The sequence below is a fragment of the Hylobates moloch genome, unplaced genomic scaffold (assembly GCF_009828535.3).
Source record: "Hylobates moloch isolate HMO894 unplaced genomic scaffold, HMol_V3 SCAFFOLD_5, whole genome shotgun sequence".
Taxonomy (NCBI): domain Eukaryota; kingdom Metazoa; phylum Chordata; class Mammalia; order Primates; family Hylobatidae; genus Hylobates; species Hylobates moloch.
Window position 1 is genome coordinate 147,293,374 of NW_026652280.1, and position 17,324 is coordinate 147,310,697.

At 33.6% G+C, this 17,324-nt stretch overlaps 1 protein-coding gene across 3 annotated transcripts in view; it reads left to right on the forward strand.

Annotated features, from left to right (window-relative positions):
* ADGRL4 (adhesion G protein-coupled receptor L4) overlaps nt 1-17,324 on the forward strand; it is a 153,668-nt gene that overhangs the window by 113,859 nt on the left and 22,485 nt on the right. For all 3 annotated transcript variants that reach the window (XM_032155506.2, XM_032155505.2, XM_058439872.1), the window contains exons 8-12: nt 3,587-3,792; nt 8,842-9,015; nt 10,242-10,445; nt 12,589-12,809; nt 12,939-13,005. In XM_032155506.2, coding sequence (XP_032011397.1) covers nt 3,587-3,792; nt 8,842-9,015; nt 10,242-10,445; nt 12,589-12,809; nt 12,939-13,005 — 872 coding nt within the window. The remainder of the gene's footprint in view (nt 1-3,586; nt 3,793-8,841; nt 9,016-10,241; nt 10,446-12,588; nt 12,810-12,938; nt 13,006-17,324) is intronic.

Sequence of the window (17,324 nt, forward strand, 5' to 3'; positions counted from 1 at the left end):
TTCAAGACCAGCCTGGCCAGGATGGTGAAACCCCATCTCTACTAAAAATACAAAAATTAGCCAGGCCTGGTGGTGGGTGCCTGTAATCCTAGCTACTCAGGAGGCTGAGGCAGAGAATTGCTTGAACCGGAGAGGTGGAGGTTGCAGTGAGCCGAGATCGCACCACTGCACTCCAGCCTGGGTGACAGAGCAGGAATCCATCACAAAAAAAATAAATAAATAAAATTAAAAAATCAGCTTTTCCTTGGTACCTAACTAGTAAGTAGGTAGTTACTATTTCAATTTAATCATTTATCTGTTATCTTAGTGCAATGCATTTAGAAAAAAACCCTGCTGATAGTAGAATTTTGTTGTTGTTCTCATATAGGTAAAAATATATTACCTCGAGAAAATAGGAATTATAAAATTTTTGCAAAGAAAATAATAATAATATTTCCTATTTTCTCTAGGCAATATATTTTTACCTATATGAGAACAACAACAACAAAATAGTAAAATACAAATGGAAACTGTATACTGCAACACACATATGGTCTCATGGAGAGACGCTATTTCATAAAAAGAAGTGTTTTCGTATCCTCTATTCTTTCTTGTCATGTTCTAGTGGGAAATAGCCATTAGTGAAGCAAAAATAACTAAGTCATACTGCCATTGAACCATTGGTTTTTACTCTATTATACCATATTCTAATTAACCAAGCATACATTTTGTATTTAGGAACAAATCCAAATAATGTGTTAAACTGTCGAAATTTCAAAGACAATTTGGGTACTGTTTGGAAGTTGGAAAAAAGACATTGAAAATACCGATTATAGTGACAGATGATGAAATTGTCATGGAATTAATATCCTGAAGAAATTTTGTCTGATTGTATGGTAGCTTTGTTATATTTAATGATCCCATGTACAAAGTGACGTTTGAAAGGGACAGTAATATTAGCTCTCAATAAAGGAGAGTAAGGAAATCTGTTTTTCTCAAGGTTGTATCTTAAAAATAAGGACAAATCTAACATATTGATAAACCCCCTCAATGATGTCTGCATGTATTTATTAATTTATTGAAAAAATAGTTAATAAAACACATGCATTCTTTAAAACATAAACAGTACCATTGGTAGGAAAATAAAGGAGGTCTATGCAGCACAAGTGGATTTTATTTTTCTTTTTTGAGACAAGGCCTCACCCTGCTGCCCAGGCTAAAGTACAGTGACATGATCATGGCTCACTGCAGTCTTGACCTCCCAGGGCTCCAGTGATCCTTCCACCTGAATCTCCCAAGTAGCTGGGACCAAAGAAACATGCCACCATGCCCAGCTAATTATTCTATTTTTTGTAGAGACATGGTTTTGCCGTATTGCCCAGGCTGGTCTCAAACTCCTGCCTCAAGTGATCCTCTCACCTCAGCCTCCCAAAGTGTTGGGATTACAGACCTGAACCACTGTGCCTGGCCCCTGGATTTTTAAATATATATATTTTTTATAGACTGAATTTTAGAAGAGTAAGGAGGAAGGGTTGAGAATGAACAGAACAAGATTCAATGCACTGATCTACGGTTTTATGATAAAAAGATAATAGACTTTTATTAAGAAATTTCACATATTTATTTTCAAATTACTTATGAAATCAACATTTAGGTGAAAAAATAGAGCAGCATATGAAGCTCTATTGAGAAGTGGTTTTAGTTATTCTCAAGTTAAAGTAGCAATAAAGCAGTTTGAGAGCAATGATTCTCTAAGGAGTTCATTTCATAGTGTATGTGGGTAAAATTGATTTGGGAATTTAACATAAGGAAAAATCACAACTCCTGTCACCCCAGTAGTTTTCTAATAGTTTGGAAGGCACCTTATACTTGGACCACTGTAATAAAAAAAACTATTAATTTCATTCAAAAGAGTTAGAAGCAACAAAACAAAATAGGAATAAGGAAGAAGACCTACTGAATGGGAATCTTTAAACAAATATATATAGATATTAATTCTAAAGTAAAATCTCCAGAACTTAGCATAGTTATTTGCACTGTGTAAATTCTCAGATATATGTTCTATCAATTAAGTTGAAGGCTATGTCTGGTTCCTGGCAAACATATGGTAATGTTAACAAATCCAGGAAAGATCTTAGAGCTAAAGTAAAGACTCAAGTAAGCACTGTAAAGAGGAAAAATTAGGAAGGATGGATGATGATTTATTAGGAAATGCTCTACTCTTTTCAAGTTATTCAAAGTTTTTATACCCTTTATTAGTGAATGAACTCCTAATTTTTAACAAAAGGTACAGGTTTGGTAAGAAAATTCAAAGCTAGATCAAGCCTCGAATTAGTGAGAAATCATAGGAATTGAAGAAGTTCAAAACCCTGGGAATGGACAAATAAATACTGAGATAATACATTTGTAAAGGAGGTGAGAAGATATTTTGGAGGATTCTCTGTGGCACCCCTTATCAAAAGTCAAAAATTGATGTTAAATAAATATTTTTCTTCACAAAGGAAAGCAATAACTAGTAGATTTTAAAAATCCATCTTGTATTTTTGATTCATCATTGGATTTTGAACCATCTTCTACTACAACTCCTGAGATGCCACTGTCCCATGACATGGTTCATCAACTGGACCTGGTCATATTGACCTAACAGGTATCCAAGTCCTGCCTCAGGCCCTCGTCTGTTTATAGCAAAGGCTGGGATAGTTGTCATCTTTTGGAATCATAATTTCACTGGCCCAACAATATCATACTTTCTTTAATATAAGTTTTGTAAGATGGCACTTGAGGAAAATCCTTTATGTAATGTATCTGGGTTTAGCAAGGCTCTTAATGTCTCTTGAGGTGCCTTTTTAGATTAAGAGAGAAAACGTAAATAGCAAGACACTTTGGCAACTTCTAGCTCACACAGTCATAGCCAAATAATTCTACTTATTCATGTGATGTGGAGGTTTCCAGTTTTGTTATTACAGTCCTTTGTATTTGATGATATTAATATTTGTATTTATGATTTTGTGCTATTTGGTTATACGCTGGTGCACTGCATTTGGGGAGTTTTAGGGGACATGGATAAATGGCCATCTCTCAAGCAAATAAATTTTCTACCCTGACACTGCATAATTACATGTTATCAATATTAAATAGAAAACATTTTAGTGGGCATAAGTTTGAACTCAGTGGCATGTTACAACTCCCTCATCTCTAAATTTTCTTGATTCTATCAGCCTGTGATAATTTCCTCCCAATACCTCTTAAGTTCATATATTTATACAAGGACATAATAACTTGAAACTTTATTATTCAAGTGAATACACTTCACACAGGATTTTGGTGTAAATTTATCTAGCACTATTTTTCTTCTAAAAATAGTTTGTTCAAAGGGGGTGCTACACAGTTCATAATTATCTTTGAATTCTTCGAGGTCAGAGAATATGTCTTACTATGGTTTAACAATGCAGGCATGGACTTATTGTGGTCTATATTTCAGAATCTGGGGATTTGTATAAATTCCTAATGTAAAATGTTTGTCTATTCAATTTTTATGTTTATCTTAAGAGTCTAAATACACTTTGTTTTATAACAATTTCACTAAATATACTTATTTGATTGATAGGCAATGTTGCAGTTGCATTTTTATATTATAAGAGTATTGGTCCTTTGCTCTCATCATCCGACAACTTCTTATTGAAGCCTCAAAATTATGATAATTCTGAAGAGGAGGAAAGAGTCATATCTCCAGTAATTTCAGTCTCAATGAGCTCAAACCCACCCACATTATATGAACTTGAAAAAATAATATTTACGTTAAGTCATCGAAAGGTAAGCTGTTTTTCTGGTAGTTGTTGGCTATGATTGTGGTATAGTCAGAGAACTGGACTCTTTGTTGTGTCACTTAAATTATCTGAGTTCTTGAGTTTAAAAATACAGATTTGAAATTAAGAGTGAAGTAGTTTTAACTAATTTTTATATAAAATATTTTTGTAGTTTCACAGCTCTTTGAACATTCTAATTAATACCAAAGAATTTATGAATTTGATTCTCTGGAATTAAGCAATATTTTAGTTTTATTTATAAGTATACTGTTTATTTTGGAAATATCCATGGTTTTGAAGAATGAGTTATTAAAAAGTATGACAATCAGAGAAATAAATGTGTAATAAGTGAGGTGTTTCATTAATACTTGTCATTTTAAATAATATTTGAAGGGATTCTGGTGTTGATTAAAAGATAATTATAGCAACATTTACAATGTTTCATAAAGAAATTGGTGGAGACCATTTTACTCTTTTATTTTTTATTCTAAATCATTTTTCAGACTCACATATAATTAAAGCTATACAATAAAAAAGCATGATTAGAACTAACCACCTATTTAGCTATTTTAGTTAAAAATGAATGGGGGCAACTCAAAATCACAGGTTATTTGCTATCCATTTCACAATTGATGTTATCTTAAACTTTCAACAGAATTTCAGTTCTAGTACATGATTCAAGTACTTTTGAAGTTCCATTTGAAGTACCTTGAAGTTGAGCAATTATATTTGCATTATTATGGGAGGAAAAGGGGCTTTATAAACAAAAAGAGTATATTTGCTTACACACAATACTAACATGCCACTGTTAAGTAAAGACATCAAAGGTAGACAGAAACTAAATGTATAAAAAGTGCAGGTAAATAATAGCTCAAACTTAAATAATGGTAAGCACTATGTTGAGGGAAAAAGAAGGTGTGAAATTGCTTAAGACTGGAAACCAAACTTAGACCTCTTTTTTAGATGCTAAATGCAAAAGACGTTTTTAATACTAGAAGCCAAACACTGTTCTTTTACATGATCTGATGGTTTTTCTGTTTTTTATCAGTGGAATGCTTTGGCAGCTAAAGAGTTGCCAAGAACAACCCACTTCACCAATCCCTGTTTGGCAAAGACACAAAACAAAACGCGTATTTAAACAAGTATTCTTCACGATAATTCCTGGGAAAACTTAATTGCTTTTATCTGCCTTTCTGCTCAAATATATTTTCCATTCAAAGTAATGACTGCTATGAAATTTCACTACTCTTCTCTGACAATATACCTACTTAGTCTCTGGTTCCCTCGCTCTGAGAATGAAATTTTGCTCCCATTTTTTCCCCTGAGAAAATAAAAACTATCTCATAAGTAATATCTTCAGTGTCCTGATTCCCTGATAATTTATCTGTGATTTGACTAATACATAATTCTACAGTACCTCAGAAGAATAGTAGCGGTAATTATAGTAGTATTAACAATTATCATAGCAATCAATAATTACATAATGCTTATGTTAGAAACCAGGCAGTATTCTAAGTTTTTTACTTAAAAAAATAAACTCATTTAGTGCTTACAAAAGCCATATGAGATACATATTATTATTACCATTTTATAGATGAGGAAACTGAGCCTGCGAGATTAAATAATTTGCTCATGGTCACTCAACAATTAACTGGTAGAAAAAGGTTTCAAGCCCCTGCAGCCTTCCTCCAGAGTCCATGCTCTCAAAAGCTATGATACTCCTGGCCAATTTGGCCCACTACATCTATCCCAATCTACTTCCCAAGAAATTATGCTCCATCCACCATCTTATCTTTCCTGGATCTCTCCACATTGGTGTCAGTGTCTCAGCTAATAAAAAGACTGTAGTCTCCACCTTATAAAAAAAATAAAACCATTCGCCTTTGGTACTGTATCATCTTCAACCAAAAAACCAAAAATTAATAACTCCTCTTATCTTAAGCTTCTAAAAAGTAGATGTAATCTGCTGACTTCCATCTATGGAAGACTTAGATTTAGTTTTCTTACACACATCTGCTGTGATACACGCGCTCCCTCAACTATCCACCCACTCATGCTTACCTCCAATTTTTGGTTCAATCAGTTTTCAGTGTTTATAATACTATAAATTGGTGTGTTATTCACAACTGAATCATGGAGCTCAATCATTTCCCTGGTGTTAATAAATTCGTTTATTTTCACTTGCTTAAATTTCTATTTATCCATTGTTAATTTGTCTCCAAAATATTTGACAGAATTACAAATCTCTTTTGAAAACATTCAAACACATAAGCTTCTCTATCAGCCAGTTTGTTGTCTTGGAGATATCCTTCCCAAGGCTCTGTAGCCTTGATGCTGTCTAGATGATCTACCCCTGGGTCATTTATCAGCCTGGGCATGCCTTCCTTTCTCCCATCATTTTCACATATCATTCAGCATTCACCTCTCTCCTCTCCTGTGTCAGATGCCATGTTTCCTTCAGCAATGTTTTCCTCTTTCTTAGTTTATATGTGTATTTTGGTGGCATATTCTCCAGTGGCCATTTGAAAGAGGAAGCAGAGAAGGTCAATTTTTTAAGCTTTTGCATTATCAGGTTTTACATAAATATACATATATATACACATGCACACAAATATATTTTTCTACCTTACCCTTATACTAGTTAGATAAATACCATGGTACAGAGTTATATTTTTTTCTCAGATCTTTCTAGATCTTGTTCATATGTCTTTCAGCTTTCAAGGGTAACCTGGAGAAGTTGAATGCAATTAACATTTTAATTAAAATTTATTGTCTTTTGAATGCAATCAGTCTCTTTATCTCCTTGTAAAGTTTTGGGATCTTTATTCTCAGTATTCCAAAATCTTTAAGATGTACTTTGGTGTGAATCTTTCTTCATTAATTGCAGTAAACATTTTGTGAGTCTTTTCAGTCTGAAAACGTATGGTCTTCAGTTTTAGGGAATTTTCTACAATGATTTCTTGGTAATCTCTCCCTGTCCAGTATCTCTGCTCTCTTTTTCTGTTCCTCTTAGTATTTATTAGACTTCCCAGAAGAGCTTTTAATATTTGGAGTTTTTAAACTTTTTCATTCCTATTTTTAATTTTTCTCTTAAATTTTTTTATTTTTACTTTATACTTTATTTTCACTGAGAAACTTTATTTTTTCAATCCTGATTTTGTTTAATGGGTACAGTGTCTCATCTCTCTGAGATATTATTTATATATTTTTTAAAAAAGCTATTTTTTGTTCCCTGCATCATCTTGCTCTTGACTTTCTTTGTTTGGATTGTTCATCTTGGTTCCCTGTCTTTCCTGTTGGAGCTTGTCCTCAGATGTCTGGGGGTTCATGACCACCCATTCACATTTCATAATGAGACACGGTGTGCTCTCCTGACCTTGTGGCAGTGGTGTGCTTCACTAGAGTTTTCATCAGGCAGGCTCCTGGCCATGGCATTGGAAGATCCCAAATGTCAGTACCCAAAAGCAGTTTATTTTGGGCCAATCCGTTTCTTAGGAAGAAATGTTTTTCCTTTCCTATCTACTCCAGATGGAAGTCTGGTTGAAAGGATTAGGAAAATTAAGAAAATGTGGTAGGGCTTGATGGGAGACCAGTGTGTAAACAGACCCTCACTTAACTCTGTTTTTGAATGGTATACACAATCACAGCTCAGTCTGGCTCCTCAATTCTAGAGTCCCTCTACTTTTTCTAGAATTAGGCACTTCCCAGGCTCTTTTAGGAACTAAAAGAATTTCAATTTTCTTCATATAGCTTGACCTCCTTGACAAACTTCTAGCAATCTCTCCAATTTTCACTCAATTATCTTTCCAGACTCATTCCAGACAAACTCACACTGTTTTTTTCAGTGCTCCAACTGTTGACCTAAGAGTTGTATTTAGCATCTATCCCATTAAAACAATTATCTTATTGTATTTAAATCATCTGAGTTTCTATCATCCTTGAAAAGCTGATACTTTATCTTTTTGACTGATAATCCTTACTCCTTGAACAGTATATATCATACATTTGACACTCAAGACATGTTTTCTTTAATAAACATTTGTCTGAAAATTTGCGTTTGATTCTATATTACTCCATCAATCAATGTTTAGTCTTAAATACACCTTAAAATCACATATCTTGGCCTCTTAACATAATATAGCATTTATCTCAGAGAGCATTTATGAGGGTCAAACTAAACAAAATAAGAAAGCAAGCACCTAGTTAAGTGTAAATTGTTATATAACTGTAAATAGTTTTTATTTCTACAAGTTCAACATTTTATTGATAAATTATTATTACACCATACGTTAGGTATAGTGTTATGATTAGTTAATATAAAAGTATGATAAGGAGAATTCCACTGTTTATTGAATAACTATCACACCTGTGTGTCGTCTGTCTCATGTCTGTATCTGATCTTGTCTTCACTATTCTTTACCTCACTCACTGTGCTCTAACTTAACTGGCTTCTACAAGTTTCTGGAATGCCTCTGGTCAGCCTCACTTCAGAGCTTGTCCATTTGCATTTCCAACTGTTTGGAGCCCTCTGTTCCCAAGTCTGTTGGACACCCCCCTTCACTTCATCGAAGTACCTGCTTAGACATAATCTAGGAGACGTCCCCTTGGACAACCCTCCATATCACTTTCTTTCTTCTTACCCAGGGTTACGTTTCTCATTGAATAATTTTTCATCTCTAACTAGAATTTAATGTCAACAATGCAAACAATTTTTTCTGTTTTGTTCACTGTTGTATTTTTAGTACCTGGATTAATGACAAATATCTAGTAAATAAATACTCAACAAACATGTATTGAATAAAGATGCATGTGATAATTATGCACTGTGGTAAATGAAATTATCACACATTTGTGAGACAAAATTGATAAAATATAGCATTGTTGCAATATAAATTTCCATTCTTCCACATAGCAGCCTTTATTTGTTATAATTTGTTTTGTGTTTCATTGTTAAGGCATTGTTTCAATCACATTAATGGTATTTTAAATATGACAAAAGCAATACTATATATGTAACTTTTTCTCTTTTTTCATCAGTAAAATATCTTTTTTTCAGGTCACAGATAGGTATAGGAGTCTATGTGCATTTTGGAATTACTCACCTGATACCATGAATGGCAGCTGGTCTTCAGAGGGCTGTGAGCTGACATACTCAAATGAGACCCACACCTCATGCCGCTGTAATCACCTGACACATTTTGCAATTTTGATGTCCTCTGGTCCTTCCATTGTAAGATAATTTTCCCCTTCATATTTATAAATGTTACTTTTTCTGTTATTTTCCGTATCATTAGAGAGAATATTTAATTCTTTTATATATTTTGGGGGGTTTAGATGGCACATTTAGTGTAAGAGATAAAACCCCAACAGGATCTTTCTTTCTATCCGTTTTCCTACCTACCTTCTAAAACATATCTAGTATGCATTTAAGATTATTTCTAGTCTAAGACTTATCTGGTCTGTAATATCTGGTAGATTACATATTAAATTAGCTTGTAATGCTGCTTTCAAGAGCCATTTGCCCATTTTAATGTATCATGGAATTTAAAGGCACTTTTTTGTGATGACAGTTTATTTTTACTCATGACAAAGCTCCTGAAAATATTTGACAGTTGGGCAATAAGTATTAGCACACTGATAACTAACATCATGTTTTTAGCAATGTAGAACCCCACAAGATTTTTAAACATGAAGAATCTCTCTAAGGTGAATAGTTTCATGATATATATCTTACTTTTGTAATATCTTACTTACATTGTATATTTATCACATAATTTCTTATTTTATAGCTCTGTGCTATCATCTCCATTTTAATATATTTATTTATAATCTATCATTAAATATATAAAGTAACCAAATAAATCTACCTAAACATAATGTCAGTCCTAACAATGATTTTTTCCTGAACTTAAGCAAATAAACATCTATTCTGTTTATAAACATAAGTATTCATCTAGTTAGGATAAAACCAGCATTTTCTATTTCAAAGTTACTGAACAATATTACTTGATGATCCTTATATTCTGCATTGCTAACACCTTTGTTTCACCTATTTTAGATGAATCACTGCATAGACATAAGACTTAGTCTTACCACTGATAAATCTGTTTTAATTAACCATTTTCACTTTATAATAATCGATTGCCTTTCTGATGTAATGAAATTAATGACGATAACATTGGTAAACCATGTACTAATACTAATACTATGCCTAGAAAAAAAAATCACCAATTACAGAACTGTCAAAGTGCTACATGATTCACATCAGATTTATGTGGATATTGAGGATTTTCAAAAGTACAAAATTTTTCTCATCTAAATGCACATTTATATTCTTACATTTTATGAACATTTTGATTAATGTTTCACCAAAAAAGGAAGTTCATTATATGTTGTAGTTCCTTTGACAAGTTACTGAGTTATTCTTTTAACAGCTTTATTATTATTTTCCCTTAGGGTACTAAAGATTATAACATTCTTACAAGGATCACTCAACTAGGAATAATTATTTCACTGATTTGTCTTGCCATATGCATTTTTACCTTCTGGTTCTTCAGTGAAATTCAAAGCACCAGGACAACAATTCACAAAAATCTTTGCTGTAGCCTATTTCTTGCTGAACTTGTTTTTCTTGTTGGGATCAATACAAATACTAATAAGGTATGTAGACATCCTAATCTCTATTTTTGTCCTATGATATGTGTACTTTCTTAGATGTGTATGTCCTAGAAACATTAATTGTAATTTAGGGTTTAATGGGGCAGACATACTCTATAATTTGTTCTTCAGCTATCCTTTCTAAGTTTGATAATGCTAACACAGCTAAGCAAACTACTTATCAAGTCCACTCAGCAAAAATGGCCCTCATTATGACGAATTATTGGGACAAATTAAAACTTTTCAACAAACTGAATAAATACTTTTTTGTTGTTCTGTTTTGTTTTTAAATGGATGTTAAACAAAGACCAAGGAGAGAGAGAATTAGAAATAAAGTTTATCTTAGAATAGGGACTGAACATAAATGCAGTCACAGTTTATAGATTAGAATGTGGTAAACTGGTTTTACCTAGTATGTTTTCTAACTTCCCATTTCCCAAGATTATTGATTTTGAACCATTTGAATCTTCTCAAATGGTTTCATATTGTATTGGTCTGGGTCCTCCTAGAAGCAGGTGTTAAGATGGGGTTAAATATGCAATAGATTTATTAAGGGAATTGCTGGTGAGAGCAAATGGGGAGAGGGAGGCTTGGAGAGCTATCAGACCAAGGTTCAGGTATGATCCTGAGGGAAGAAAAGAAGAGTGAGCAAAAGCATTCCACACAGTAATGCAGTTCTAAGGAAAAGTCAGCACAGGTGTCAAGGAGTCCTCTCAGAAGTCCTTGAGCCAACGTGACCTGTCAGGGGAATCTTTGTCTCTCAGGAGCAGGAATCCTTTGTAAGAGGAATCCTGTGTCTCTCACAGCAGTAACCCTACTGTGCTCAGTCATGGGCTGACAGCAGCCTATGGGAAGTGGGAACAGCAATGGATTTCCTACAGCTGCAGCTGAAGCCTTAGGTCAGTTGCACTCCTTGCAGTTGGAGATTGGAGAAGTGTAATTCTCATGACCACAAAAAGTGAAATTGCCTCCATATTTCCATTCTTAGAAATCTTTCAAAGACTGAAACTAACAATCAGCAAGGTTTTCTTCTGAAGTAGATGGCAAGAAGTGTTTATTTTAAATAGTATATACTAGACTGTAAACTCCTTATCTATTTTTATGTTTTGCAGTGGTATTTGTAACACTTTTCAATTTTATGTATCTCCCACTATCCTCCGATGCCTAGTTCCTCTTTCAGTTACCTTCCACCATTATCTTCACCCCAGAACTACTCATTATAGTGTTTACTTTCAACTACTTTTCACCTATTAAATTTGTCCCATTTTTCCAGTCATCTCTCAAATCTCACTTCCTTGCTACAGTGATTTCCAAAGTTTAATTGCCAATGATCTTTCTGTTCCCCAGACTTATAGAGTACTCTCTAACATATTTTAGTATGTCATCTCATTAATCTTGAATTATATTCTGTTTTTTTAATGGGATAGGTACGTAAGTATGTATTATGTTATCTCTCCCATGATATATACCTTTAGCTTTACTAGTATGGGAAGTGTAACTACTTCTTTTTCTGTTATTTCTTATAGGTCTAACTTTAGTTCTAGATGAGAAATAAACACTGAACAGTATGTTTAAGTGAAAGCCATCTCAAATTTACATGATAATCTTAACAGTTGAAAGTAATTCTATAATGGATATTTTGATGAAATATATTATTAATCTACTTTGTAAATTTTATTTTTGTCACCTAGGATATTTATTTTATTTTGTTTAGCAGAGTACTGTAAGTCAGTTTCATTCTTTGAGCATGAATAAAATAAAGGAAAAGAGAGGCATCTCCAAAACACAAATAAACTTAAATCCTAACATATTCACCAAGATACCATGGTTTACATGTGAATAATCCACAATTTATCACATAACATAAATATACAAAAGTTATAAACCTCTGGACAAAAACAGTAACTTAGTTCAGTCACAAGATTGGTTAATATTTCACGTAGATGAAGCGCAGTTGTTTATCTAAATCAGCTAGAACTACTGCATCTTTAAGAACTGACATGATATTTTAATATGACTAATCATTATATAAAGTGGCATACTTTATAGTATAAAGAAAGTTGTGATTTACAGCGAAAGTAGAAATTGTATGTTATGATAATTTTAAAACAAACACTGCCAATGTTTTTTTTTCTTTGATTTCTAGCTCTTCTGTTCAATCATTGCCGGACTGCTACACTACTTCTTTTTAGCTGCTTTTGCGTGGATGTGCATTGAAGGCATACATCTCTATCTCATTGTTGTGGGTGTCATCTACAACAAGGGATTTTTGCACAAGAATTTTTATATCTTTGGCTATCTAAGCCCAGCCGTGGTAGTTGGATTTTCAGCAGCACTAGGATACAGATATTATGGCACAACCAAAGTGTAAGTTAAAATGATTTCATGGGCATTTGAAATATAATTTTGAATGTGCTTTGCGTATCTTTGATAATTTTGCTATGTTAAAGTACATGCAAACATATGTATAGATTCTATCTTTTATTTACTTTTCAGATGTTGGCTTAGCACCGAAAACAACTTTATTTGGAGTTTTATAGGACCAGCATGCCTAATCATTCTTGTATGTATATATAAAATTGTTATTACAATTCAAAAAAGTGATGATAATAGGGCGCTTAAAATTTCCAGCGATAAGGTGTTATTCTAAAAAAAAAGAATTTGAATATGTTACAGTATATCACTTATCAGCATTTTACATATACTGTAATTGAAAAATACATGTATATCTTTTAAATTCAAAGCTATTACAATTCATTTGCCCCTCTTGATGGAGTATAGATGTCTGCATAACATAGAGGAAAAAGCATTTTTCGCTTATCAGTAATACCTTGGCATACTTCAACACAGAGAGTGTGCCAACCAGCTGATAATTTGGCATTTTAGATGTTTACGTTATTTAATCTTTTATCGATGATCGGTCATCTTTGAAGATTAGACTGTCATCTTTATAGTTTTATCATCTTTATATACCCTGTCATCATAAAGTGATTTTAAACTAAATTGCAACATCAGAGACAAGAACCCACTATTTCTCATGAACAGACAAGTCATATATTGAGATAGTCCTATTTCAGCAAGGAAGAGGGCCTTTTAATTCTTATTGGAAGTGGTTTCAAACCTACAAATTTGGCAGGCATTATATGTTCCATTCTAAATAAAGACATTTTTATATGTCTGAAGAGCATTTCTAAGTGCTGAAAGTTTTCAACAGTCTTTCTGAATAAAATAGTCTGTCAATGAATCTGGGAGGTCTGACAAGACTCTAGAGTGGAATGAATTGTCAGTAGAGAAGTTATGGCAATATTTTGGACAACTTTGTTCCATATGTGTTGACCATAAGCTAGTCATCTTTTTGAACTTCTTTTTCTGTCTTCCTCTTTCCTTTGAGTTTTTTCTGGTTGTGAGGGTACTGCTAAATGGAGAGGGACCTGAAATGCAAAGCAGAGAATTTTCATCAGGCTTTATTTTGCAATGGTGTGGGTGAAATCAAGTGCATTCATAAACTATACTTTCTACTCATCACAAAAACTCATTTGTAATTCTCACAATAAATCAAACAATATTTTATAAAAGAAAAACCAAGAGCCAGATTTAAGCTAAAACAAGTTGAGTTAATTTATTATAACTCCAAAATTTCCAACACATATAAGAATATAAAATGGTGTCCCACTCACATAGTTTTATGGATTGGCCTGAGATGAGTATTTCATGTGATGGCATATCCTAATTTTACTGATTTTCTCACCATAGGAAAAACCATCTTTGCCATTGTTTTGTACAAGTGAAAGGTCCGTGGAGCAATGACTCTTATTGTTTAGATAAAAAGTAGCATGATAGAAATTATACTAAAACAACAAAAGCAAGAGCATACTTCTCTAAAATAAGAAAGGGGAAGTATTATTTGAAATAGTTTTTAACAGTTGCTTATGCTAATTTGGATTATTTTATGGTAAGATACAGAGAATTTAGATGAAATTATTTAAAAACGAGTCCTGCAAACTTTTCTAGAAGTCTAAATGAACACTGTCACATTGTTCTAGTCTGGAGCTAATGAGCCAATTTATCTCCCATACAGTCTCTGTATGATAATCATTTCCAGGTTAACCAGAGGGTCAGGCTACTTAAAAAATAAGCTAGGACCCTCAGTTTTACTCTAAAATTAAATATTCCTCGTTTTTTATAATATCTTTTTTAAATACTAAGAAATTCTTAGATAATTATTGAATCAAAGTGAATTATTTATCTCCAGTTATCTTTGTTCTTCTGTGCTAATGCTTGCATATTACTATTATTATTCAGCTGTATAACACAACATTAGATGACATTTTTCCTGTTGCCCAATAATAGTATCTAGTTCAAAGATAAAGTCAAACAGATATTGAACACCAAACGTTTAAAAAAGAACCACCAACAGTTTAGACCTGACTCTTCCCATGGGTCATACAATTAAAGAGAAGGGCCAGCTATAGCCCTGTGAGAGGACTGGAGAAGGGAGCTGAGTGGATGATGGCTCAGAGTTGGGCATGCTTGGCCTTTAGGGGAGGACAATGTTCTCTATTAGAAGTTTTTCTTTTCTCTACCAATAAGAAAAAATGATGGTGTTTCCCTATCCCCTGAAGATAAGATGTAGAGGAACACTCAAAAAAGTTTGCAGAGCATGGAATCAAAATGGTAAGAGTAAAATTATCACCCTGATCTCACATTGCTAGAATGACTGTAGAATTTTCATGTGTCCCTGGGATATAAGAATACCAGATTATGATGAGCATTTTTTATGAGAGTTTGCCATATATCCCCTGATTTCGAGCCAAATGTGAACATAAAGACTAGCACCTGCTTTTGTATGGAGTTTCCTGCAGGCAATGTGCTTACTGGAGTATTCTTCAACAGCAGGGACAGAAAAGATTATTATACAGTGTCCCTAGTAATAAAATGATGGGGCAAAACCCAAAGACTTGAGCTATTCTATATGCAGAGATAAGTCGGAGAAATGGAAAGAAGTTGCAGGTCTGCCTAGGTCATGTGAAGATATGTACAATGAAGAGAATGGGTTGAATGGAGATATGGATATTCATCTTTGAAGAATAGAAGAGACCAAGATGGAAATGAAATACTGTGATCACCAAGTAAATTATGCATACCATCAAAGTGAAGACTGTCTCTTAAGCCAAGACTAGCAATGGTAATAAGAACCAGACTAAACCAAAATTATATCATGCAGCTTTCCCATAACAACTGTTGGTCAGACCCTTCTACCCTCCAATCACAGAGTTGTGGAGCCTTAGCAGTAGAAGACCAGTATCTCAGAACCAACCACGCTGCCCCTACTCAAACACATATGCTTCAAGTATCTGGAAAGGAAAAAGAAGTAAACACCAGATTTTTAAAAATCTAAAATTACTAAAAGCTATGGCATGTAAATTTATGGCAGTCCCTGAAGAAAAAAAAAGTAACTTTTATGTCACCAAAAAAAACTCTACTTCACCAAGTAGAGATTCCTTGGTGAAGTAGGAATGTTCGAATGTTCAAATGATCAGATGAACATCAAATGATCAGATGAACATCAAATGATCAGATGTTCAAAATTGATCACCACTTGCCATTTTGGAGATAGCAATGACCTACTGATTAGGAATTCGCATCCTATGCTTTAGAATAAATATCCTGCTAGGTAAAGACGCAAACCGTATGATTAAGTTCACCATGTTAACTGGGTGCTCTGGACATGATAGAAAGACAAAGAAAATATAAGAAATATCTTCTGCCCACTACAGTATGAATGAGAGGAAAAAAGACAACACACATGATAAAGAAAAGTATATAATTACACGTAAGTGATACTGGTAAGATGTGGAGAGATCAGTGTATATATCATAGACATTCAAAAGTCTTCATTGAGGTGGAGGACCTTGTTTGTGGATGTGACAAGAAGCAGGTTCTACTTTACATAATTGTGAAAGGGCAGAGGATTGCAAGTGTGAACTAAAGCAAGCAGCCCTTATAAGCCTGCCAGATTCCTTTTGAGGGAGAACAAAGGGCAAAACAAGAAGTAGTTAGCATTGTAAACCAGGCAATACCAGACATCAACTGAAGTATCATCATTATTCACAGTATTCAAGAATCATCTTTTTAAAATACATTAATCACTTCTTAGTCCAGATTGTCATTAACTACTAAACAAATTTTTACCTCCACAAATAAACTCATCCATTTCTTCTCCTCCATGTTTATAGTCAGGCCCTTGCTATCCCTCACTAGGATGCTTAGTATTCAGAACAAAAATAAGAGATTTTACTTTAATTTGTACTTTATTTTGTTTTATTTTATTTAACTTTTATTTTAAGTTCAAGGGTACATGTGCAGGTTTTTTATATAAGTAAACTTGTGTCATGGGGGTTTGTTGTATGGATTATTTCATCATGCAGGTATTAAGCCTAGTACCCATTAGTGATTTTACCTGATCTTCTCCCTCTTTCCATCTTCCACACTCAAGTAGGCTCCAATGTCTGTTGTTCCCATCTTTGTGTCCATGTGTTCTCATTTGGCTCCCACTTATAAGTGAGAGCATGTGGTATTTGGTTTTCTGTCCTTGCATTAGTTTGCAAAGAATAATGACCTCCAGTTCCATCCATGAGCCTGCAAAGAACATGAACTCATTCTTTTTATGACTGCATAGTATTCCATGGTGTATATGTATGTTTTCTTTATTCAGTCTACCACTGATGGGCATTTAGTTTATACTGTGTCTTTGCTATTGCGAATAGTGCTGTAGTGAACATGTGTCTTTATGATAGAACAATTTACATTCTTTTGGGTATATACCCAGTAATGGGATTGCTGGGTCAAATGGTAGTTCTGTTTCTAGGTCTTTGAGGAATC